This window comes from Chaetodon auriga, chromosome 10 (genome assembly GCF_051107435.1).
Source record: "Chaetodon auriga isolate fChaAug3 chromosome 10, fChaAug3.hap1, whole genome shotgun sequence".
NCBI lineage: Eukaryota > Metazoa > Chordata > Actinopteri > Chaetodontiformes > Chaetodontidae > Chaetodon > Chaetodon auriga.
In genome coordinates this window covers 9,409,691-9,435,363 of record NC_135083.1, presented here as the reverse complement: position 1 = coordinate 9,435,363, position 25,673 = coordinate 9,409,691, and the positions used below count along the sequence as shown (strand labels likewise).

General features: G+C 42.5%; 3 protein-coding genes across 4 annotated transcripts; 1 reads left to right on the top strand and 2 right to left on the bottom strand.

The window, feature by feature from the left end:
- Positions 1-6,744: 6,744 nt before the first annotated feature.
- LOC143327383 (cytosolic sulfotransferase 3-like) lies at positions 6,745-9,809 on the bottom strand. 2 transcript variants are annotated; one of them, XM_076741685.1, is made up of 8 exons: positions 9,579-9,809; positions 8,524-8,662; positions 8,297-8,425; positions 8,090-8,190; positions 7,807-7,933; positions 7,610-7,707; positions 7,342-7,516; positions 6,745-7,243 (listed from the first exon to the last, which is right to left on the bottom strand). In XM_076741685.1, the coding sequence occupies exons 1-8, from the start codon at positions 9,597-9,599 to the stop codon at positions 7,131-7,133; spliced, it is 903 nt and encodes a 300-aa protein (XP_076597800.1). In that variant the 5' UTR covers positions 9,600-9,809; the 3' UTR covers positions 6,745-7,130. The 2 variants fall into 2 exon arrangements, with proteins under 2 accessions (XP_076597800.1, XP_076597799.1); XM_076741684.1 differs by lacking the exon at positions 9,579-9,809 and adding an exon at positions 8,769-8,862.
- A 2,159-nt stretch (positions 9,810-11,968) lies between these two features.
- On the bottom strand, positions 11,969-14,123 carry LOC143327382 (cytosolic sulfotransferase 3-like). The gene is made up of 8 exons (XM_076741683.1): positions 14,053-14,123; positions 13,807-13,945; positions 13,580-13,708; positions 13,371-13,471; positions 13,079-13,205; positions 12,882-12,979; positions 12,614-12,788; positions 11,969-12,514 (listed from the first exon to the last, which is right to left on the bottom strand). Exons 1-8 carry the CDS (start codon positions 14,071-14,073, stop codon positions 12,402-12,404), a joined length of 903 nt encoding a protein of 300 aa, XP_076597798.1. The 5' UTR covers positions 14,074-14,123; the 3' UTR covers positions 11,969-12,401.
- A 2,939-nt stretch (positions 14,124-17,062) lies between these two features.
- wdr46 (WD repeat domain 46) lies at positions 17,063-25,020 on the top strand. The gene is made up of 14 exons (XM_076742135.1): positions 17,063-17,166; positions 17,453-17,623; positions 17,882-17,962; positions 18,059-18,171; positions 18,319-18,406; positions 18,663-18,724; positions 20,547-20,651; positions 20,748-20,898; positions 21,529-21,764; positions 22,115-22,268; positions 23,303-23,450; positions 23,674-23,864; positions 23,971-24,084; positions 24,187-25,020. Exons 1-14 carry the CDS (start codon positions 17,110-17,112, stop codon positions 24,304-24,306), a joined length of 1,791 nt encoding a protein of 596 aa, XP_076598250.1. The 5' UTR covers positions 17,063-17,109; the 3' UTR covers positions 24,307-25,020.
- Positions 25,021-25,673: the final 653 nt, after the last annotated feature.

The window sequence follows — 25,673 nt, the reverse complement described above, 5'->3', positions numbered from 1 at the left end:
CCCGGCCATGTCTGTCTCTGTCTCTTTTTCTCTCTCTGAGTGCATGTGTGCCTGAGTGCTGAGAGGGGGCGTGTGTGTGCGTGCGCAGCTGGGTCTCATAGAGCATGATTGGGAGGGGCTCTGAAGTTGCTGTGGCAACCTCTGAGGCTCAGTACCTCTGTGAGCACTTCTCTCTCATGCTCCCTCACACACAATGAGCCATAATGGGCATATAATGTAATGTATATGTACGCGGTCGGGCAGTAGACCCCGTGGCCCTTTCAAAATTTCCCGCAGGGAAATTGTCTAGTTATTCTTCCTCTTCCGTGTCAAATTTCGATTCGCTACTCCTCCTACAGTTTTGGGAGCAGCCACGCAAATGATATATCAAAACGTGCGTCTCAATCGGGATCGGCGTGCTATTACTTTTCTTGGATTTATCGCAGTTTTTCGCGACGTAAGTCGCGAAAAACTGCGATAAATTTCCCATAAGAAATGAATGGGAGGCGGTAAAAATTGTCGCACTTTTTCTACTGGCTACTGCTCCGGCATACTTTCACCTAGAGACTCCATTTAAACTTTAAATTGTAGACACAAGTCTTGTCTATTGCTGTATTAAGCCACGTTTTGATAACTCGTGTAGTTTTTGAGTAATCCCTCATCAATGACCATGAGCGTTTTTGGAGAAATTCTCAGATTTCAATGGGTGTGTATTGCGTGGACAGTTAGAGGCTAGAGTGGGTGACATCATCGCTAGAGTGGGAGAGAGCCGAAAAAAACGCCTAGATTTTTGCTCTTTCCACGCTCCTCCTGGCCACAGTTTACGCTCTACAGGCGTGATTTTTTCCACAGTTGTAGACAAACTTGTCCTCTCTCTCACAATGTGCTCAAAAAATCTGTGAGACTTACAGAATTTGAGTTAGCAGCCTCTAAGCGCGGCCACGTCTGTCTCTGCTCCCTATTCACTCCAATACAAAGATTTTCTGAGAGAAGCAGAAAGGAGCCCCGTTTTCAACTCGCGACTGTGTCCACAATATTTGCTGTAGAAACACAAAATTACACCAAATCGTTCAGGAAGTCCTCAAGGCGCTCACGGTGTCTTTGTTTTTCTGATAGGAGCTTCCGTTTTCTCAGGAGAAGCCCAAACGTGAGAGGAGTGCAGAGGCAGAAAATGGCTCGTTTTCTCCGCGTTTCTGTCTGCCCCTGTCTGTCTGCCCCTGTCGTCAACGGCAACCGGCTTAAGTTGCCATGACAACCTCTGAGCCTAAGTAGTCAGAGTGGCAGAGAGCCTTTTTTTAACTCCAGATTTTCTGTCTTTCCAGGCTCCTCCCGGCCACAGTTTACACATTACAGGCATGATTTTTTCCACAGTTGCAGACAAACTTGTCCTCTCTCTCACAATGTGCTGGAAAAATGTGTGAGACTTACAGAATTTGAATTAGCGGCCTCTAAGCCCGGCCACTTCTGTCTCTGTCTCTTTTTCTCTCTCTGAGTGCATGTGTGCCTGAGTGCTGAGAGGGGGCGTGTGTGTGCGTGCGCAGCTGTGTCTCATAGAGCATGATTGGGAGGGGCTCTGAAGTTGCTGTGGCAACCTCTGAAGCTCAGTACCTCTGTGAGCACTTCTCTCTCATGCTCCCTCACACACAGAGAGACATAATGGGCATATAATGTAATGTATATGTACGCGGTCGGGCAGTAGACCCCGTGGCCCTTTCAAAATTTCCCGCAGGGAAATTGTCTAGTTATTATTCTTCCTCTTCCGTGTCAAATTTCGGACCGCTACTCCTCCTACAGTTTTGGGAGCACCCACGCAAATGTTATATCAAAACGTGCGTCTCGATCGGGATCGGCGTGCTATTATTTTTGGGAAATTTATCGCAGTTTTTCGCGACGTAAGTCGCGAAAAACTGCGATAAATTTTCCATAAGAAATGAATGGGAGGCCGTAAAAATTGTCGCACTTTTTCTACTGGCTACTGCTCCGGCATACTTTCACCTAGAGACTCCATTTAAACTGTAAATTGTAGACACAAGTCTTGTCTATTGGTGTATTAAGCCACGTTTTAATAACTCGTGTAGTTTTTGAATAATCCCTCATCAATGACCATGAGCGTTTTTGGAGAAATTCTCAGATTTCAATGGGTGTGTATTGCGCGGACAGTTAGAGGCTAGAGTGGGTGACATCATCGCTAGAGTGGGAGAGAGCCGAAAAAAACGCCTAGATTTTTGCTCTTTCCACGCTCCTCCTGGCCACAGTTTACGCTCTACAGGCGTGATTTTTTCCACAGTTGTAGACAAACTTGTCCTCTCTCTCACAATGTGCTCGAAAAATCTGTGAGACTTAGAGAATTTGAATTAGCAGCCTCTAAGCGCGGCCACGTCTGTCTCTGCTCTCCATGCACTCCAATACAAAGATTTTCGGAGAGAAGCAGAAAGGAGCCCCGTTTTCAACTCGCGACTGTGTCCACAATATTTGCTGTAGAAACACAAAATTACACCAAATCGTTCAGGAAGTCATCAAGGCGCCCACGGTGTTTTTGTTTTTCTGATAGGAGCTACCGTTTTCTCAGGAGAAGCCCAAACGTGAGAGGAGTGCAGAGGCAGAAAATCGCTCGTTTTCTCCGCTTTTCTGTCTGCCCCAGTCTGTCTGCCCCTGTCGTCAACGGCAACCGGCTTAAGTTGCCATGACAACCTCTGAGCCTAAGTAGTCAGAGTGGCAGAGAGCCTTTTTTTAACTCCAGATTTTCTGTCTTTCCACGCTCCTCCCGGCCACAGTTTACACACTACAGGCATGATTTTTTCCACAGTTGCAGACAAACTTGTCCTCTCTCTCACAATGTGCTGGAAAAATGTGTGAGACTTACAGAATTTGAATTAGAGGCCTCTAAGCCCGGCCATGTCTGTCTTTGTCTCTTTTTCTCTCTCTGAGTGCATGTGTGCCTGAGTGCTTAGAGGGGGCGTGTGTGTGCGTGCGCAGCTGGGTCTCATAGAGCATGATTGGGAGGGGCTCTGAAGTTGCTGTGGCAACCTCTGAGGCTCAGTACCTCTGTGAGCACTTCTCTCTCATGCTCCCTCACACACAATGAGCCATAATGGGCATATAATGTAATGTATATGTACGCGGTCGGGCAGTAGACCCCGTGGCCCTTTCAAAATTTCCCGCAGGGAAATTGTCTAGTTATTATTCTTCCTCTTCCGTGTCAAATTTTGGACCGCTACTCCTCCTACAGTTTTGGGAGCACCCACGCAAATGTTATATCAAAACGTGCGTCTCGATCGGGATCGGCGTGCTATTATTTTTGGGAAATTTATCGCAGTTTTTCGCGACGTAAGTCGCGAAAAACTGCGATAAATTTCCCATAAGAAATGAATGGGAGGCGGTAAAAATTGTCGCACTTTTTCTACTGGCTACTGCTCCGGCATACTTTCACCTAGAGACTCCATTTAAACTTTAAATTGTAGACACAAGTCTTGTCTATTGCTGTATTAAGCCACGTTTTGATAACTCATGTAGTTTTTGAATGATCCCTCATCAATGACCATGAGCGTTTTTGGAGAAATTCTCAGATTTCAATGGGTGTGTATTGCGTGGACAGTTAGAGGCTAGAGTGGGTGACATCATCGCTAGAGTGGGAGAGAGCCGATTAAAAACGACTAGGTTTTTGCTCTTTCCACGCTCCTCCCGGCCACAGTTTACACTCTACAGGCATGATTTTTTCCACAGTTGTAGACAAACTTGTCCTCTCTCTCACAATGTGCTCGAAAAATCTGTGAGACGAACAGAATTTGAATTAGCAGCCTCTAAGCGCGGCCACGTCTGTCTCTGCTCTCCATGCACTCCAATACAAAGATTTTCGGAGAGAGCAGAAAGGAGCCCTGTTTTCAACTCGCGACTGTGTCCACAAAATATTCTGTAGAAACACAAAATTACACCAAAACGTTCAGGAAGTCCTCAAGGCGCTCACGGTGTCTTTGTTTTTCTGATAGGGGCTTCCGTTCTCTCAGGAGAAGCCCAAATGTGAGAGGAGTGCAGAGGCAGAAAATCGCTCGTTTTCTCCGCTTTTCTGTCGCCCCTCTCTGTCTGCCCCTATCGTCATGGGCAACCAAGCCAAATTGCCGTGACAACCACTGGGCCTCAGTGGCAGAGAGCCTTTTTTTAACTCCAGATTTTCTGTCTTTCCACGCTCCTCCCGGCCACAGTTTACACACTACAGGCATGATTTTTTCCACAGTTGCAGACAAACTTGTCCTCTCTCTCACAATGTGCTGGACAAATGTGTGAGACTTACAGAATTTGAATTAGAGGCCTCTAAGCCCGGCCATGTCTGTCTCTGTCTCTTTTTCTCTCTCTGAGTGCATGTGTGCCTGAGTGCTGAGAGGGGGCGTGTGTGTGCGTGCGCAGCTGTGTCTCATAGAGCATGATTGGGAGGGGCTCTGAAGTTGCTGTGGCAACCTCTGAGGCTCAGTACCTCTGTGAGCACTTCTCTCTCATGCTCCCACATGGAAATAAACAGACATATGGGCATATAATGTAATGTATATGTACGCGGTCGGGCAGTAGACCCCGTGGCCCTTTCAAAATTTCCCGCAGGGAAATTGTCTAGTTATTAGGGCCACGGGGCAAGCCACGAGCACTACTGCCTACAGCAAAGCTGTAGACAGTAGTGCTCGGGGCAAAGCCCCGAGCACTATTGTTATCCTGCGTGTTTTTTCTTCTTCTTCTTCTTCTTATTATTATTATTCTTCCTCTTCCGTGTCAAATTTCGGACCGCTACTCCTCTTACAGTTTTGGGAGCACCCACGCAAATGTTATATCAAAACGTGCGTCTCGATCGGGATCGGCGTGCTATTATTTTTGGGAAATTTATCGCAGTTTTTCGCGACGTAAGTCGCGAAAAACTGCGATAAATTTCCCATAAGAAATGAATGGGAGGCGGTAAAAATTGTCGCACTTCTTCTACTGGCTACTGCTCCGGCATACTTTCACCTAGAGACTCCATTTGAACTTTAAATTGTAGACACAAGTCTTGTCTATTGCTGTATTAAGCCACGTTTTGATAACTCATGTAGTTTTTGAATAATCCCTCATCAATGACCATGAGCGTTTTTGGAGAAATTCTCAGATTTCAATGGGTGTGTATTGCGCGGACAGTTAGAGGCTAGAGTGGGTGACATCATCGCTAGAGTGGGAGAGAGCCGATCAAAAACGTCTAGATTTTTGCTCTTTCCACGCTCCTCCCGGCCACAGTTTACACTCTACAGGCATGATTTTTTCCACAGTTGTAGACAAACTTGTCCTCTCTCTCACAATGTGCTCGAAAAATCTGTGAGACTTACAGAATTTGAATTAGCAGCCTCTAAGCGCGGCCACGTCTGTCTCTGCTCCCCATGCACTCCAATACAAAGATTTTCGGAGAGAGCAGAAAGGAGCCCCGTTTTCAACTCGCGACTGTGTCCACAAAATATTCCGTAGAAGCATAAAATTACACCAAATCGTTCAGGAAGTCCTCAAGGCGCTCACGGTGTCTTTGTTTTTCTGATAGGAGCTACCGTTCTCTCAGGAGAAGCCCAAATGTGAGAGGAGTGCAGAGGCAGAAAATCGCTCGTTTTCTCCGCTTTTCTGTCGCCCCTGTCTGTCTGCCCTTATCGTCATGGGCAACCAGCTCAAGTTGCCGTGACAACCTCTGAGCCTAAGTACTCAGAGTGGCAGAGAGCCTTTTTTTAACTCCAGATTTTCTGTCTTTCCAGGCTCCTCCCGGCCACAGTTTACACACTACAGGCATGATTTTTTCCACAGTTGCAGACAAACTTGTCCTCTCTCTCACAATGTGCTGGAAAAATGTGTGAGACTTACAGAATTTGAATTAGAGGCCTCTAAGCCCGGCCATGTCTGTCTCTGTCTCTTTTTCTCTCTCTGAGTGCATGTGTGCCTGAGTGCTGAGAGGGGGCGTGTGTGTGCGTGCGCAGCTGGGTCTCATAGAGCATGATTGGGAGGGGCTCTTAAGTTGCTGTGGCAACCTCTGAGGCTCAGTACCTCTGTGAGCACTTCTCTCTCATGCTCCCTCACACACAGAGAGACATAATGGGCATATAATGTAATGTATATGTACGCGGTCGGGCAGTAGACCCCGTGGCCCTTTCAAAATTTCCCGCAGGGAAATTGTCTAGTTCTCTATGCTCTTGCCATACGAGTTCTGCACCTGTTGCTATCTCTTGTCTCTCTCTCTCTCGTGCCTCCAGTGATTGTGGTTTTGCTGTACAGCTTCTCTAGTGAGTTTGCTCCTAGACACCCTTAATTATTCTACCTCCTGAGTGAGTTTTTCGCCCTTGTGGTGTTTTTGTGTGTTTTTCCTGAGTTGCTACTTTTCCCGCAGTGGTGTTTTTGAGTTTTCTTTTTCCTTGTCGGTCCTTTTCCCTGTAAAGGTGATTCTGAGTTCTACAATAAACTCTTTTCGTTACGACTCTGCATCTGGGTCCAGGCTCTCCCTGCTCACACGTGACACCGTACAGACTAAATACATAGGTGAAGACTGAAATCATGGAGAGCATTTTCACAGTAATATAAAGTCCATGTAAGTGGCCACAGATGGCCCACAAGACTGTTTGATCTGCTCTGCAAGGTTATTCAAAAAAGCAAGCTTTTTTTCCACATAGAAAAGTTACATAAAATTGTAGACTAAGACATTCTTCCAAGTGGTCTCTGAACGCACCACAAACATAGTGGTTGATATGTCTCAAAAAACGGAAGACAAGAACACAAAGAAAATGAGTGCTTTCTGTTTTATTGTAAATATAAAATGAAAACCTTTGGATTAATTTTATTGCTCACAATCAGTATCAGTAGAAATGGTGTACAGCTGCTCTTTCATTACACATTATCGAACAAATATATGGGTAATATAGTGGACTTGATACTCTAAGCCTACATGTTGAAAAATATTCACATTTTTTTTTCACATACATTCTCTTGTTATGACAGACGTGTTCACCTTCAGACATGACTCGTCATTTGATTTGTATTGTGCTTCATGATATGTAGTTCACAGCCTTGATTCAGATAAAAATCACAAGAAGACACACTCCACACCTCTGCTGTCACATTAGAGGTAAATATAATGGACCAGTCTCCACATACAGTCAGTCCAGTCCTGTTCAGATTACAGTGCGAAACTGAAGTGAAGGATCCTTCATCTTCTTCTTGTAGTCTTCATCAAACTCTTCATTCTGGGCCACAGTGAAATGGTTCTTCCAGTCACCGACCTTCCCTGCAGAACCACCAACAATCAGTCAGGTATTTCAGCCAAAGGTGGAGATCTGATATTTTTCTTGTCACACACATTTAGTTATGAATCAATCACATTACCTTTTCTCATGAAAGGAGAAATTTTGAAATCCATACGTGGGATAGTAGAATAGTTGGTCATGTCGTTCTTTTTCATATTATCAAACTGCACTCCACCTGTAATTTGTTTCTTCTCCTCCACTGAAGGAGACAAACCAAGAAAGGAGCAGAGTTTGTCGATTTCCCGTCCAATATCCTGGAAGCACAGTGGTCAAATATCGTCATTGTTTTATTACAGCTGGAGGAGACCTTTAGCAAAGTCATCGAAAGAAAAAAACTTCTGACGTACCTCAACCATGTCTTCATAGAACATGTAATGGAGGTTAGAATAAGCCTGTTTCTTCTTCCACCAGCCGTTCACATGGTCATACCAGGATCCAAACGCCACTAAAGCAACAGAACAATGCATGAAAACATCAGTAGTGTTCAGTAGAAATCTGTGCATGTCTGTTCCAATAAAAACAATATTATTAATGTATTTCGTACTCTTTCCCTTCATGAATCTTTGGAGGTAGCTGCTCCAGTCTCCAGGCTCTGGCTGAACCTGGGTCATGCGATCAAAGTGAAAATAAGAGACCACGTTGTCTTTGGCATTGCGGGCCACATAGACTACCTACAGAGGAAGAAAACACTTAAATTATAACATTACATGAGACATGATGTACCTTATTGTTTATGTTGTAACAGGAGGTAGAAATACCTCAAATTCTGTTTCAGCCTTCTTGTGATCATACATTGATTTCATACAAATAAAACACAAACTACTGACCTTGCAGTTTTGCTCCCAAAAGGACTTTGGCACAAACTGGACCGGAAGGTGAGTTTTAATGAGTCGTGGAGAAGTGGCAAGGTTGTTCGCCAGGTCAACTCCTATATGAAGAGATAGAGATGGAGTAATCACATCCTGTCAAGTGCTTAAGTAGTTTCTTGACTCTTACAGTTTGTGAAATATGTTATGTTTGATCATCTTTTGAACCTATATATGCAGACGGCAACATCATCTCCAAGAAAGGCACTCTTTCATATATTGGGATTGATGTCTGACGCTCTGGGGATATCTGGCCAAAATACAGCAGGTCAAGGATGTAGGAGACCCATGTGGTTCCTAAAAGAGAGAGGAAAATAAAATGATCCCAGCCCCTCTCCTCTATGCACACATTATGAGCAATAAAGCATTTACACTGACTGTTTATGTGGACTGACCAGCTTTGGGGTATGTTGCAATAAGTATGTCATCTGGCCTGGCCTGAAAGTTTTGAACGTTCTCCCAGTTGTCTGTGAAAACGTGGGTCATTGAGACTCCATGGAAATCAAACAGTTCTGGTCGAGGGGGAACATCCGTCTTTTCAAAAACAAAGTCAAAATATACAAAACACATGATCATTTTGTGAGAGTAATCAAACTGCAGCAATGTGATTGTGTGGGAAAGAATGCAAACAGCACTGTACCTTGTCTGGATCAACTGACATTCTGATGGCTGCTGGTTTCTCGCTGTTTCTGCTCTCTCGTCCTGCTGTAATGTTTGTCCAGGCACGCAGACAATAGTCATATCTCTCTCCTATCATTACATAACACTGTCTCTCTGCTTATTATAGGCGCAGTTACAGATGTGATAGTTGAAAGTCCAGCCCCTACCTGTCCATACAAAAATCCTGGATTTTTACCCTTTATTCACCATGGTCATGTTTAGAGTAAAATGTTTTTCAAGAATTTCAACAGAAAGATATCTAGACAAGACTCACGATACACAATCTCATACAATCCTTAAAAAGATTTTATTTAATTTTAAACCAATGAAAAGTGAAAATAGTCTTTAAACAGTGTAAAAAGCTTTGGACTTGGACATACTGGAAGCACTTTCAAACAGTGTCAGCCACTTGTGAACTGACTACACAGTGAAAGGCTTCAACTCAAAACATATGGCATTCTTTCTCTTTAAGGTTCATTTGAGGTTGTGTGGGAAGAAAAACATTTTTTTGCAGCGTTCTTCTTCGATCTACAGCTGTGTTCTGCCAAATTAAAGAGCAGTATTTCTGCAGTGTCCTAAATTCCCCTTTCCCCCGTATATATAGATAAAGAGTCTTGGCACATTTTCAAAAACCCTCACCGGGCACTGACATATTCATATCCTTTACTTGCTTTGTAAAACACCTCTGTCCATTCTCATGAGCTAAACATGACATGTTTATTAAGTAATGAAACCCATTTGAAAGTAAAGCACACTGCAGGTTTAAATGGAGATAAATTTAGAGACATACCTTGTCCGGATCAACAGACATTCTGAGTGCTGCTGGTTTCTTCACTGTACTTCTCTTGTCTCCTCGTAACAACTGGAGAAATAACTAACAGGACCCAACAAAGAGAAGACAAAAGCTGAGGTCCAGGAAAACTAAGCACAGATCAAACACACCAGGAAAAACAGACACTCGGAAAAAGGCTGGAACAATTGGCACAGGGTAGAAAGATAAACTGGCACTGAGATAGGGCACCGCACACACTAAATACAGTAGGGAGGGAAGACCAGTGTGACACAGGTGAAACTAATTGGGCGGAATACACAGTGGCTGTGTTCGAAACCTCCTTCTACATCCCACTGACAAACACAATGTGGTTGAGTGAGGGCCTGGGAAGAGGGGAAGCAACTCTTGAGATTCAGGAATGCTGATTCTGCCTCAGGGATCCAGTGGAATGGAGCTGAGGTGGAGGTGAGAGCAGTGAGGTGATGCCAATCGAATGTAGCTGCAGTTGAAACGCTGGTAGAAAGTGGCATCTCTGACATCTCTGATGTGGACGAGATGGCCGGCATAGCGGAGGTCTACATTGGTGGAAGAGAGGAAAATTGTAGACTAAAGTCCTCCCATATACAGTCCCCTCCAAAGGTATTTGAACGGCAAGGCCAATTTCTTTGTTTCTGTAGTTCACTAAAGACATTTGGGTTTAAGATCGAGAGATGAATATGAGACAAGAGTTCAGACTTTCAGCTTTTATTTGCTGGTATTTACATGTAGATGTATTAAACAACTCAGGATACATCACCGTTTGTATTAGACCACAGCATTTTTAGATGAGCAAAAGTAAAGGAACAAAAACATTAATATTTGTTAGCATAACCCTTGCTTGCAATAACTGCCTCAAGCCTGCGACCCATCGACATCACCAAATGGTTGCATTCTTCACTTGTGATGCTATTCCAGGCTTTTACCACAGCTTCTTTCAGTTCTTGTTTGTTTCGGGGGGTGTCTCCCTTCAGTCTACTCTTTAGGAGGTGAAATACATGTTCAAATACATGTTGGGTTAAGGTCAGCTGACTGACTTGGCCAGTCTAAAACTTTCCACTTTTTGCCCCTGTAGTCCTTTGTTTTGTTTGCAGTTTGCTTTGGGTCATTGTCCTGCTGCATGATAAACCTCCTCCCGATTAGGTTGGATGCATTTCTCTGTAAAATGGCAGACAAAATGTTTCTGTACACTTCGGAATTCATTCTGCTGCTACCATCATCAGTTACATCATCAATAAATATTAATCAGCCTGTTCCAGAAGCAGCCATGCACACCCAAGCCATGACATTACCTCCTCCATGCTTCACAGATGAGCTTGTATGCTTCGGGTCAAGAGCAGTTGCTTTCTTTCTCCACCCTTTGGCCTTCCCATCATTTCGGTAGAGATTAATCTTGGTCTCATCAGTCCATAAGATTGTGTTCCAGAAGTTTTTTGGCTCATCTCTGTACTTCTTGGCAAATTCCAATCTGGCCTTCCGATTCTTACTGCTGATGAGTGGTTTGCATCTTGTGGTGTGGCCTCTATATTTATTCTCATGGAGTCTTCTTCCAACAGTGGATTGGGATACCTTCACCCCTGAACTCTGGAGGTTGTTGGTGTTGTCACTTACTGATGTTTTTGGTGTTTTCTTCACAGCTCTCACAATTTTTCTGTCATCAACTGCAGTTGTTTTCCTTGGCCAACCTGTTTGATGTCTGTTGCTCAGTACACCAGTGGTTTCTTTCTTTTTCAGGACATTCCAAATTGTTGTGGTTGCTTTGCCTAATGCTTGTCCAATGGTTCTTTTCAATTTTCTAACAATGGCTTCCTTTTCTCCAATAGACAGCTCTCTGGTCTTCATGTTGGTTTACCCTCTTTAACAAGAAATTGACTTTTTATAGGTTTAAACCAAGACTAAAAACTTGGACTAGTCATGCAGAGCTATTTAATGTTTGATGAATCAACCTAAAAGGCAACACCTGGGCAACAAGAAACACCTGTCAGTCACATGTTCCAATAGTTTTACTCATTTGAAAAATGGTTGGGTTCAAACAAAGGGTGGTATGTCTTGAGTTCTTTAACGCATCTAGATGTAAATTCCAGAAAATAAAAGCTGAAATTCTGAACTCTTGTCTCATACTCATCTTTTGATCTTAAACACAAATGTCTTTAGTGAACAACAAAAACAAAGAAATTCACCTTGCCATTCCAATACTTTCGGAGGGGACTGTGTCCATGACCAGCCTCCCCTCAGTGGTGGTGAGAGGGGTTTCATAAAGTATAAAAATATTTTTATGTACCATTCATACTTTTTACCTATTTTCTGATCAATTTGTTTTTAAATGTCTGAAACACGGAAGACAAGAATACAATGAATATGAGTGAATTCTTATTGTTTAATTGAAAATATAAAATATGGCTATGAAAACCTTTGGATTCATTTTGTTGATCACACTAATCTCTTGGTCTCATTTAATAGTATCAGTATAAATGGTGTACAGCTGCTCTTTCATTACACATTAAAGAACAAATATTTGAGTAATACAGTGGACATAATACTCTAAGCCTACGTGTATTGAAGGATTTTTGGTTAATGAAATGCTCATTGTCAAATATTTTCTTCACATACATTCTCTTGTTATGGCAGACATGTTCATTTTCAGACATGACTCATCATTTGATTTGTATTGTGCTTCATGATATGTAGTTCACAGCCTTGATTCAGATAAAAATCACAAGAAGACACACTCCACACCTCTGCTGTCACATTAGAGGTAAATATAATGGACCAGTCTCCACATATACACAGTCAGTCCAGTCCTGTTCAGATTACAGTGCGAAACTGAAGTGAAGGATCCTTCATCTTCTTCTTGTAGTCTTCATCAAACTCTTCATTCTGGGCCACAGTGAAATGGTTCTTCCAGTCACCGACCTTCCCTGCAGAACCACAGACAATCAGTCAGGCATTTTAGTTAAAGGTGGAGATCTGATATTTTTTCTTGTCACACACATTTAGTTATGAAATAATCACATTACCTTTTCTCATGAAAGGAGAAATTTTGAAATCCATAACTGGGGCTGTAGAATAGTTGACCATGTCGTTCTTTTTCATATTATCAAACTGCACTCCACCAGTAATTTGTTTCTTCTCCTCCACTGAAGGAGACAAACCAAGAAAGGAGCAGAGTTTGTCGATTTCCCGTCCAGTATCCTGGAAGAGCAGTGGTCATATATCATCATTCTATTATTACAGCTGGAGGAGACCTTTAGCAAAGTCATCGAAAGACAAAAACTTCTGACGTACCTCAACCATGTCTTCATAGAACATGTAATGGAGGTTAGAATAAGCCTGTTTCTTCTTCCACCAGCCGTTCACATGGTCATACCAGGGTCCAAACACCACTAAAGGAACAGAACAATGCATGAAAACATCAGTAGTGTTCAGTAGAAATCTGTGCATGTCTGTTCCAATAAAAACAATATTATTAATGTATTTCGTACTCTTTCCCTTCATGAATCTTTGGAGGTAGCTGCTCCAGTCTCCAGTCTCTGGCTGAAACTGGCTCATGCGCTCAAAGTGAAAATAAGAGACCATGTTGTCTTTGGCATTGCGGGCCACATAGACTACCTACAGAGGAAGAAAACACTTAAATTATAACATTACATGAGACATGATGTACCTTATTGTTTATGTTGTAACTGGAGGTAGAAATACCTCAAATTCTATGGCTTCTGATTCAGCCGTCTCGTGACCATACATTGATTTCACACAAATAACACACAAACTACTGACCTTGCAGTTTTGCTCCCAAAAGGACTTTGGCACAAACTGGACCGGAAGGTGAGTTTTAATGAGTCGTGGAGAAGTAGCAAGGTTGTTCGCCAGGTCAACTCCTATATGAAGAGATAGAGATGGAGTAATCACACCCTGTCAAGTGCTTAAGTAGTTTCTTGACTCTTACAGTGTTTGTGAAATATCTTATGTTTGATCATCTGTTGAACCTATATATGCAGACGACAACGTCATCTCCAAGAAAGGCACTCTTTGATATATTGGGATGGATGTCTGATGCTCTGGGGATGTCTGGCCAAAATGCAGCAGGTCAAGGATGTAGGAGACCCATGTGGTTCCTAAAAGAGAGAGGAAAATAAAATGATCCCAGCCCCTCTCCTCTATGCACACATTATGAGCAATAAAGCATTTACACTGACTGTTTATGTGGACTGACCAGCTTTGGGGAATGTTGCGATAAGTATGTCATCTGGCCTGGCCTGAAAGTTTTGAATGTTCTCCCAGTTGACTGTGTAAACGTGGGTCATTGAGACTCCATGGAAATCAAACAGTTCTGGTCGAGGGAGAATATCCATCTTTTCAAAAAGAAAAGTCAAAATATACAAAACACATGATCATTGTGTGAGAGTGATCAAACTACAGCAATCTGATTGTGTAGAAAAGAATGCAAACAGCACTGTACCTTGTCTGGATCAACTGACATTCTGATGGCTGCTGGTTTCTCGCTGTGTTTCTGCTCTCTCGTCCTACTGTAATTTTGGCACTGTCTCTCTTCTTATTATAGGCTCAGTTACAGATGTAATAGTTGAAAGTCCAGTCCCTCCCTGTCAATGCAGGTTTCCTGGATTTTTACCCTTTATTCACCATGGTCATGTTCAAAGTAAAATGTTTTTCACAAATTTCAGCAGAAAGATATCTAGACAACACTCACCATACACAATCTCATATAATCCTTAAAAAGATTTTTTTCTTTTAAACCAATGAAAAGTGAAAGTAGTCTTTAAACTGTATGAAAAGCCGTGAACTTTGACATACTTTCAGCACACTCAAACAATGTCAGCCACTTGTGAACTGACTACACAGTGAAAGGCTTCACCTCAAAACATATGGCATTCTTTCTCTTTAAAGTTCATTTGATGTGTGGGAAGAAGAACTCTTTTTTGCAGTGTTGTTCTTAGATCCAGAGCTGTGTTCTGCCAAATTAAAGAGTAGTATTTCTGCAGTGTCCTAAATTCCCCTTTGCCCTATATGTTTCGATAAAGAGTCTTGGCACATTTTCAAAAACCCTCACCGGGCACTGATATCTTCATATCCTTCACTTCCTTTGTAGAATTCCCCTTTGCCCCATATTTGTTGATTAATCTTGGCTCATTTTCAAAAATCCTGATAGCACATAACCAGGGCATTGTGAAGTGTGACATTTACACGTTATCTTGAGAAGGATTTACTGTATGACATGACACATTTAAAAATTGGATGCCTGGGGCCCCTATAGTTCAGTTGGTGGGCTGTGCGCCCCATGTATTGAGGTTGTCAGTCCTCTGCAGTCGCCGCAGGTTCGACTCCCACCTGCAGCTCATTGGCTGCATGTCGTCCCCTCTCTCTCTGCCCCCTTTCCTGTTGTACCTTCAGCTGTCAATCATAAAGGCTAAAAAGCCCCAAAAAATTGGCCTGGCAGATTGTCAGATTGTCTCAAGAAGCTTCAAGTCATCTTAAAGGAGGGAAAGCAACAACAAATTCCTAGCTTTTGCTTGAAATGTAAAAATGCCTCAGTCCATTCTCATTAGCTAAGCATTACATGTTTCTTAAGTTATAAACCCATTTTAAACTAAAGTACACTGTAGCTTCAAAGAGAGATTCATTCTGAGACATTGTCCCGACAGATATTTTGATCACTGCTCATTTCTCATGCCATTTTTCAGAAACAAGTAAGTTTGGATGTCTGGCATATCGAGTGATGACAGCCTGATGGGAAGAAAGAATACACGAGGAAGGAACACAAAAACATGTCAAGCAAGGATAAACAAATACATTAAACGAAATGATTTAATTAATTCCAAAAACAAAAAGGATGACAGCTAAATATATTGACTTATTTCTTTATGTGAAATAATGTCAAATTTCACTTCAGAATTTTCACTTGAATCTTCACCCTCTCACATGTGAAACAATACGAATAGAAATTGTGAAATTTGCCAAACATTAGCTGAGCATTCCTACATTCATGGTTATTCATGTTTGGTGTTGGAATGCTGCGATCAGCCATCATAAATTTACTGAGCCCTCCCTCTGAGGCCCCCCCCCCCCCATCACTACGGACCAGGTGAGGAGGGAGCTCAGGAAGACAAAGGCCAGGCTTCAGGGAGCTCAGGGAGTGTGCAGACCAGCTCAGTCAGGTGGTTCTGTACATGTTCAACCTGAGCCTCAGTCTGGAGAGAGTCCCAGCCCTGTGGAAGACCTCCTGCATGGTGCCGGTTCCAAAAACAGCCCATCCCAGGGAACCAAGTCACTGCAGACCTGTCGCCCTGACCTCGCACCTCATGAAGACCATGGAGAGGATCGTTCTCGGCCACCTCCGCGCCCAGGTGAGCTCTGCACTGGACCTGCTGCAGTTCGCCTATCAACCTGGCTGTTACCTACCTGCTACACCGGGCCCTGTCTCACCTGGAGTCCAAGGGGAGCACTGTGAGAGTCATGTTTTTTGACTTCTCCAGTGCTTTCAACACCATCCAGCCATCAATGCTGTGGGGGAAAATGGAGGTGGCTGGTGTGGACCAACGACTACTTCAGTGACAGGCCGCAGTACGCAAAGCTACACAGCTTTCTATGACACTGTGGTGGCCTCTGCATTGTTTTATGCCATAGTGTGCTGGAGAGGGGGTAGAACGGACAGAGACAGGAAGAAACTACTGCAGGTCTTTCCTGCCCACAGCCATCAGACTGTATAACTGTGCACAACAAAATCCACTCAAATGCAAGTACTGAGAACCTGATCACATCTCACATTTTCCTCTGTTTTCATGTAATATCGTCATTTTTAAATTACCTAAGTGTGTATGTATTGTCTATATTGTAAATTACCATAGGGTATATAATACTTGTGCAATATTTTTTTGTCTTCTTGTCCTCTGACTTCTTGCACTCTGTAGTGTTGCTGCTGTAACATGTGAATTTCCCCCATTGTGGGATAAATAAAATCTTATCTTAACAGACAACACCATTCTCTAGGCACTTTACCTTGAAGGTGTCTTTAAATCCTACTCTCACCCAAACAAACAGCAGTTCAATCTGACTGCCATGACCCACTGGCTCAATTACGACGACTGTCGTAAAATGCTCCACTAAGTATATATTTTACCTAACAAAGGTAAGCATAGAGCTTAATAGGGCAAATCATAGCATAAAATGATGGTATAGGCAGATTAAAATAGATTAGATAGAATGCATAAAATCAAGTAAAATATATCATTGATATCAACGTATATCATCAGATTGTATTGACCCAAGAAATTGATAAGTCAGTGCTCCTAAATGGACCTTGACTTGTCAAATGGAGAATAATCTCATCATCAAGTCACTATGAATTCAAAGAATAGAATGCTATTATAAAATACTTCGTTTTGTCAATCACTTAATTTCGTATCAGTCATATCTTCATAAAAATGAAGCGGAAGTATAAAACCAGAAGTGACGTTTTCATACGTGACGCCACCGGAAATGAAAAACATATACAACAAATATGGCGTCTCCCGGCGAGGCAGCGGTGAAGGATGCACACGTGGGGAAAAAGAAGAAGGTAACTACGAATAAATCATTAGTAAGACAACGTCACTGTACCCGCGTTTAACTTTGGATATAGTCAGCCAAGCAGACTAGCGCAGTGCTTTTCATATTGACAAATACGACGTAGTATCGGCTTATTATTTGCTAGCATCAGGCAGCTAACGCAATTAGCGCGTGTGTACGGGGTCCCGAAAGGAGACGAGCTGACCCCTTCTGGTCACAAATAAATGCTCTAAAGTATCTGTCAGCTCCTTAAAGTCACTGCTGCTAACTTGCCATCGTTTGCTCCTCTCTAACAGCCTCCAGCACGTTACTGGCAGGAGCCACAGGACAAGGGGAAGGATGAAAACGAGGTGGGAAAAGAAGAACAGCCTGAACAGGCTCTGCAACAGAAGGAACAAAAGACACAGAAAGCCAAGAAACGAGAGCGAGAAGAGGATCAGAGAGATGGAAAGAAATTCATATCAGGGGTAAGATTGTAGTGAGACCGACTCAAGTGCTGACTCAAGTCCTGAATGTTGCAGTGCATCCCTCAACTGTGATACAGCCTTTATGACCAGAAATATGTATTTAAGGTATACCACAATATTGCAACATAATGTTTTAAACAGTATCTATTTCCATACTTCAGTATTGAGATGATATCAATATGTCCCCCAGCTCTCCATTATCTTACTTTAAATTTGTGTATAAATTAAATGACATTATAATTGTTCATATTCCTTCAGAAATCAGACCCTTTCCCTGGGCCTGCCTCTATTCCAGAAGACAGGATGCAGAAGTTCAAGAGGAAAGATAAAACTAAAAAGGCGAGCACCGTAATGTCTCTTACTTCCAATTTCTATGAAATAAGTAGACTCGTTGTCACCAGCCAACACCTCATTCCTTTATTCTTCTCCTCCCAGGCTCACCGCCAGCATTACAAGCTGAGAGCCATCATGGCTCGCTCAGAAGAAGCTTCAGAAATGGCTCAGAAACAAGCTGCCCGCTTCGACCTCCTACTCCCAGAGGATGCAGGGTAACTTTTTCTTCTAAAGGTTGCTTGCTGCCTCATGTCACAGTGTATGATATGACAGAGATAAAAATTATGAAAAATGTCACTTAAAGTCATTACTTACAAGTCTGATTTTGTGTGTGCGTGCGTGCGTGCCCTCGCTAATGTCAGGTTTCTAGAAGGAGATGAAGATGAGGACACGTGCATGATCTCTCAGGAAGATATTGCAGATGCTGTGGATATAGCGTCTGGGGCAAAGGTGGGACACTGCCTGGACACTTTATCTGACATTGGAAATGATTTTATATCCATCCAAATTCTAGTTTAGAAATACTGTACGTTGAGTTTCTGCTGGGTACTTGTGTGATTTAAGTGTTCCTTTTTTTTTTTGAGCAGTGTACTTAAATTGAATTTCAAGGCCAGTTTTTATAAGTGACTTTCCAGGTGTTCTGATGTTGCCCACATTGTTTTTGCTCTTTTTTAATTAGTTTTTTGTCTCTCCCTTTTATCCTTAGTACTTTAATCTGAAACTGTCTCAGTTTGGACCATATCGAGTGGATTACAGCAAGACCGGACGGTCAGTATCAGACTTCATACTGAGACAAACCATGAATGAAATGTTGCTTTTGTTTAAGGTTCACGCTACACTGATATTATTTGTGTTGTGTTATTTGTAACGACATTTCAGTAGTGTCTTGTGTAGGATTGTTTCCAATTCGTGTGATCCAACTTTCAATAATTCCAGTGTTTTAAAGTCCAAAAGTCAAAATTAATTGAAAGAAGACATCATCAATGCAGTCATTTTGAAAATTCCTGCAGTTTTTTGTATTGACCACTTGGGGGCAGCATTAGATGCTGTAAACCTAATACTAATATGGCACCTCATAATGTATATTTGTACATTTATATCAGCCTTTTTCACAGCAGACATTTTGAATTGTCCTTGCAGGAAAAGCAAAAGGTGTAATTAACTCATGTCCACCCACAAAGCTGTTTTCACATATGTAGCTTGGACCTCTTTTTTCGGGCTCTGTTGTGTTTACGAACCTGTTGCACCTGTTAGGGAGGGACAGTTAACCCTGGGTACATCCCAAGTCTCTTATTTGATATGTCCTCACCAGAACAGGAAGTCAGTCTGGTCCGCCCTCTTACAGCCCGTCCCAAAGCTCTTATAGTAATTTCCATTCAGTCACATGTAAGGCTGATTTTCACTTTCCCTGAAACATTTTGCCTCATAAATGATTTCCATTGTTCAAAAGAGACCATATTCTGGGTTATTAGATAACGATTTCATCTTCAGAATATCAATAAATACAGATCCAAATAAGAAATAGATAATATAAATGCATTACACAGCACAAATGCCTCCTCAGTATGAATATAAAATGCAGGTTTTTATTAGTATGTAGGTGTTTGTTAGACAGGTAACAAGGCTACAGAGAGAAAATGCTGCTGCTCTGTGTGCCTTTATTAGTATTACAACCCCACTTCCAAACACATACCTGCTGAAGGATACACACACACACACACACACACACACACACACACACAGAGAGAGACACACTGCAGGAAGCGTGTGTGTGAAATTCTGATCCTGGTGGCTTTTTGCAGGTGAGGAAACTCAAGCTGTTTTGTAAAGTACTCTTCTGCCATCTAGTGACTCTTTTGTGACTGGTTAAATAAGATATTGTTCTTACATTTAAAAGAAATTATTAATTTTGAACATAGGGCCTTAGTGTGTTACAGGCCCCTAAAAATATGGCTTTTATAACACATTTGATCTTTTTAAAGAAGAATTTGAAAATGTTAATGATAGTTGTCAGGACATAAAACCACTGATGTGTTGATCTTTAACAAATCGAGGCTCAATTGTCTAACAATGGCATCGGCGTTTAAGTTGAATCAAATTGTGAACTATAACTCAAAAATCAAGGCAAATTATGGATTTGGAGAATCATGACACCTCCATTTATTTGGGGTCCTGTTTGTGCCCACCTGACATTTATTCGGTTCTTTTAGCTCTGTTTGGGAAATATCTGGCTCTTGAGCTGCTAAATGCTCCACTGTGTTCACCAGATTGTCATTAACTGTGTCTGACAGTGTGTGCGGGCGGGTGAACAAAGGGTTTGCAAGGCAGTCTGAAGTCTGAGAACAGTACTAATGAGCGAACTGAGACTGACCCAAAACAGCAGTGTTGCCGCTTGCAGAATCAAAGCAATGAAATGCCGACAGACGCTGAAAGGCTCTGCGGAGCGGAGGGCACTGCAGAGTTTGGTTGTCGGTTTATCCCTCCAAGCAAGCCCTGTCACATTATATGTAGTCATTTCATCCATTGTTGATGAAGACATATTAATTTAAATGTTGATTTGTGTGTATTTTGTGTGTTCCCTTGACTTCAGTCACTTGGTGCTTGCTGGGAGGAGAGGCCATGTTGCTTGTGTAGAGTGGCAGTCCAAACAGTTAATGTGTGAGATAAACGTGATGGAGTCTGTGAATGATGTAAAGTGAGTACAAAATATTGTATAATACCGTAATACTACAGTCCCCAGCAACTGTGAGCATCTGTTCTGTTAAGAAACTCGATTAATGCTTTCTTTTAGGTGGCTCCATTGTGAGACCATGTATGCAGTGGCTCAGAAGAAGTGGCTGCATATCTATGACTCTAATGGAATAGAGCTTCACTGCATCCGCAAGTTCAATGATGTCCTTCGTATGCAGTTCCTCCCCTACCACTTTTTGCTAGCCACAGCAGTAAGTGTAGCAGTAACTGTTCTTATAGATTTTAGACCTTTATTTTAAATATATGACTATAATAACAAAGAGTTGTCTTCTGTTTAATGCTGAGTGTTATGTATCATCTTGTGCAATTAAGAGAAGTTTTCTTTTTTTAAACTATTTTAGTTTCGTTGGTTTTTAGCAGATTGCAACCAACTGAATACGTGTCGCCTCACCTTCCCCTTTCCAAGCGTGCAGGAGAACCTACAGTGGCAGTTTTTTTAGTATAAGTTTGCATAAATTAAAAGTATGCTGAATTAGTTATTCAGCAGTTACTTTGTTACTCTGCAGACAAAATTATGACTCGAAATGCGAGTGCAAATGATGCAAATTGTGGCAGACACTGAGGGTTTAAAAGTGCCTTAATTGCCTCCATGAGCCATGTGTGTTGCTAAGAAGCACAAGCTACAATTAACTCACAGTCTCTTGGCCTCACATCTGTGCCTCACAGTTTGAAAACCCATAATCTAGAGGAAAGTGAAACCGTAAATTTAAAAGCACACACACTGACAAAGGGTGCTGTTTTGCAGATCCTTTAAAATGAACTTGAATTCACCAACAGAAGTCAGCTCTGACAGACCTTCCTGTTCTCACTCTTGTCCTCAGAGTGCTACAGGTTTCCTGCAGTACCTGGATGTGTCTGTGGGAAAGGAGGTGGCAGCCATCTGCACCAAGGCTGGCCGGCTTGACGTGATGTGCCAGAACCCTCATAATGCCATCATCCACCTGGGCCACCACAACGGCACGGTCACCCTTTGGTCACCCAACCAGAAAGAAGCCCTCGTTAAGATGCTCTGTCACCAGGGTGGCGTGCGCTCCGTTACCGTAGACAAGACGGGCACGTGAGTCACCATAAAACTTTCTTACCTAGGATACTAGACTCTATTCAGAGGCAGGAAGCTGTGGATGGTCGTCTGTGTATCTAACCTAAAGGTTGCTTCACAGCAGTCTTTCAAGGGCTACCTAGTTGACACTGCCAGTCGCATGTCCTTGTCTCAAAAATTACATCGCACTAGTGTCTCCCAGGCAAAGCAGTGGATGCTTAACAAGTTTGCAGATAAAATCTATAAATGATGAACAGCTTCACAGTCAGGTTGATTAACTAATACTTTTTCTGTTGTGAGCAGTGAACTGCAGTTCCCTCAATGTCCACCAGAGAGCAATCTGTTGTTATGGTTTCCTCTCCTGGCAGATACATGGTGACATCTGGCATGGATAAAAAGATGAAGATATATGACATTAGAGCCTTCAAGCCCCTCAAATCCTACTTCCTCCCTGCTGGAGCTTCCTGTTTGTCACTGAGCCAGAGGGGACTGCTGTCTGCAGCCACAGGAGATATTGTTCAGGTCATCATCGCCTCCACACTGCACAATTAATGATTTGTCATTGAAAGCGATCTGGCACACAGGAAGTGATGCATTTGGAGCAGTGGTTGTGACAAGTGCACACAGTAGGATATTTACCATGAGCAGCACAGGGTGTTGAGTCACCGTATTTGTTCAATAGTAATAATAATGATAATGGTAAAAGACCTTTCCTGTAAAGTAGCAAACTTCCGAGTTCTGAGACAGGCAAAGTTCGATTAGCTGTGCAGTCTTTTGAATTTTATTGCACCACAAAACAATAAACCTTTTATAGCACACGTTGTTTGCTGTCACAGCAGCGAAGGACAAAGTTCATTAAAGATGATTCCTCTAAGTCGCACAGTAAGCTTTCGTGCAGAATGCTCAGACACTGAAACTAGCTCACCATAATGAGTGCAGTCGTTTTTATCAAGTTATCAATCAGTTGAAGTTGGATGTTTACGTACACTCCACATTTTTAACCACTCCACAGATTTCATGATAACAAATTATAGTCCTGCAAAGCCAGTTAGGAAATCTACATGTTTCCAACCATTGTTGACAGGCAGATTGCTTATATCTCAATTCCAGTGGGTCAGAAGTTTACATACGTTTGGCTGACTGTGCCTTTAAACAGCTTGGAAAATTATGTCATGGCAGAAACATCCACAAGTCTGGTTCATCCTTGGGAGAGATTTCCAAAGGCCTGAAGGAAGCTTGTTCATCTGTACAAACAAAAGTATGCAAGTGTAAACCACGCAGGCATCGTACCACTCAGGAAGGAGATGCGTTCTATCTCCTAGAGGTGAAAAGTGTAAATCAGTCCCAGAATAACAGCAAAGGACCTTATGATGATGTTGGAGGAAATGAGTACAGAAGTATCCATATCGCAAAGAAGCAACCTGAGAGAACGCTCAGCAAAGAAGAAGCCACTGCTCCAGACTACAGTTTGCAACTTCACATTGGAACAAAGACATTTGGAAATGTCCTCTGCTCTTGTTTGGCTTCATCTGTGTCTGAAAACTGTCTCCCTGCAGTTGTACAGGGACGTGTGGAGCACTCCGGTGACTAAACCCTACATGGCTCACAGAGTTCGAGGAACAGTGTGGGGGCTGCACTTCTGTCCCTTTGAGGATGTCCTCGGGGTGGGACATGGAGACGGTTTCACCAGCATGCTCGTACCAGGTCCAACTGGATTTCACATTATGCCTACATATTTAAAAGTAGACTGAACAACAAAGTTGATCATTGGGTCAGGATCAAAATGAGCTCGTAGTTTGACGAGGCACTGCACTGAGTTATATTTAGATGCTTTGCTTTATTTTGAAAATAATCCACACCTTACATTTTTCTGTGCCTTGAAACTGTTTCCATCTTTTCGTCCGTCTCCCTCCATTTGCATTCACAGGTGCGGGAGAGCCTAACTTTGATGGTCTCGATGCCAATCCGTACCGCAGTGCAAAGCAGAGGCAGGAGTGGGAGGTTAAAGCCCTGCTGGAGAAGATCCAGCCAGAGCTCATCACCCTCGACCCCACCGAGCTGGGGAAGGTTGACCACGCCACCTTTGAGCAGAGGCACCAAGACAGGGTCCAAGCTCTGGTCAGTGTCATAAGATATAGATCTATACATATTAAAATACTGACTCTTGATCATAACAGGTTTATTGTTGTTTAAAGCCTTCTAAAAGCTTTTTATGTCTTCCCAGGGCTTTGACCCGCTCGCCAGAGAAAAATTTACTCCCAAGTATAAGAAAAAAGGTCGTAGCTCTGCTGGCGGTGTTGAAAGGCGCAAGAAACAAGTGGCTCATGAGGACCAGAGGGTAAGTGCTTCAGAATATAAGATGAAGATTGATACAATCGCATTGTGATCGTTCTGCTATGTCTGCAGTTTTTGGTTATGTGTCTTTGCTTGTCCCCCCCAGGATGCAATCAGGAAATCTGTGGAGGACAAAATGAAAATGGAAAAAGAGAGAAAGGCGAGGGAGACGAAGGCGGCGATATTATCAAGCCAGAGATCTGCTTTGGACAGATTCAAAAAATAGACCCTTTGTGCAGCCCCAAACCCAGTGACATTCTGAGGGAGTGACCTCTGAACTTCATGTGAAGTCACATTTGTTGGACACATTACTCACTGTGGGAACAAAACATGAACTGCAGAAATTCTGGATGTGGTCGGCTCCCTTCAATGGAGACTTGAATTCTGACACGTGGCAGTCCCAATTCATGCCTGTAGTCCGGCCATGTCCAAACTATTCCACACAGGGCCGCGTGGCTGCAGGTTTCCATTCCAACCAAGGAGGAGTACACCTGGCGGGACTCATTTAATCACCTGATCTCAGTCTTCAGCTGAATTAGGTGACCTTATGATTGGTGGCAACAAAAGCCCGCAGCCACACGGCCCTTTGTGGAATAGTCTGGGGGTGTCTGCTGTCGCCTGAAGCACTTCCTGTCCAAATGGCTGGATGATAAGTGGTGCCTTGGCTGACACTGACGTCACCCAAAATTTGTGTTTAGTTATATTTTTTTCTCTACTGATAAACAGATTTTTCCACTCATTTCTGACCTTTTCGAGCACTGTGGTGGCTGAACTAACTGAGCGTATGTCAAATGTTTTATATAAATGTGTTTTGAAAATAAACAACATAATGCTAAGCCTTGAAACTCACTCATTATTTGAGATACAGCAAATGTGGAACATGTTAAAATATGCTCACACATTGTCAACACCTAATAAATACATTGTTAACTCAATGACAGAGTGACTGGAGTTTAATTACTGATATTAGCACCACCTACATCACTTTCTAAATTCATCAACAGGCATATTTGGAGATGTCTGTCAAAGAGTTTTCTTGTGATTTGTTTATGACTTGAAAAGGGCAGTGGTTCCAGAAATGTCGTGTACTTGCAAGATTAGAGAAATTAAGAGGAACCGTGCCTTGAGCATTACAGGAAGTACTCTGACAGTCACTTTGCCTAACTGAAGTTAAAGTTACAGACCAGAGTACACAGATGGTTTCCTTTCAGTTATAAACTGGTAAGACTCACTTCCTGTAAACAACAGCTCACCGCTGAAAGTACACTGACGTTGGAGACACCCGCTCCAGAGGACATTTAAATTCCAGTTACTGATGTTACTAATGTTTTAATTGTTGCATCTCTGTGTGTTATGACTACTTTGTTGGGATTACATAGTCTGTATATGTAATCTGTTGTCAGGTCATTTTTGCAGAAGTGATCTTGGCTTCAAGAAGACTTGCTGAGTAAGCAAAGCTTAAAGTCTCTGTTCTCTTCAGCAGTGGGGTATTCCATCAGCGCTGCACTTAATTGAAAAAGCACAGCTTGAATAAACGTCATCTTACACTTATGGCTCAAGCTGTTCCATTAACACAATTTAGCCATGCCTTGT

Coding starts and splice junctions, on each gene's coding strand:
- LOC143327383 (XM_076741685.1), bottom strand. CDS start 9,599: ATGTCTGTTGATCCGGACAAG. Junction 8,426..8,523: donor TGCAACATACCCCAAAGCTG/GTCAGTCCACAT, acceptor TCTCTCTTTTAG/GAACCACATGGGTCTCCTAC. Junction 7,244..7,341: donor TTCTCCTTTCATGAGAAAAG/GTAATGTGATTG, acceptor GTGGTTCTGCAG/GGAAGGTCGGTGACTGGAAG.
- LOC143327382 (XM_076741683.1), bottom strand. CDS start 14,073: ATGTCAGTTGATCCAGACAAG. Junction 13,472..13,579: donor GTTGTCGTCTGCATATATAG/GTTCAACAGATG, acceptor CTCTTCATATAG/GAGTTGACCTGGCGAACAAC. Junction 12,980..13,078: donor AAGATTCATGAAGGGAAAGA/GTACGAAATACA, acceptor CTGTTCCTTTAG/TGGTGTTTGGACCCTGGTAT.
- wdr46 (XM_076742135.1), top strand. CDS start 17,110: ATGGCGTCTCCCGGCGAGGCAGCGGTGAAGGATGCACACGTGGGGAAA. Junction 17,963..18,058: donor GGAAAGATAAAACTAAAAAG/GCGAGCACCGTA, acceptor TTCTCCTCCCAG/GCTCACCGCCAGCATTACAA. Junction 20,652..20,747: donor GAGTCTGTGAATGATGTAAA/GTGAGTACAAAA, acceptor GCTTTCTTTTAG/GTGGCTCCATTGTGAGACCA.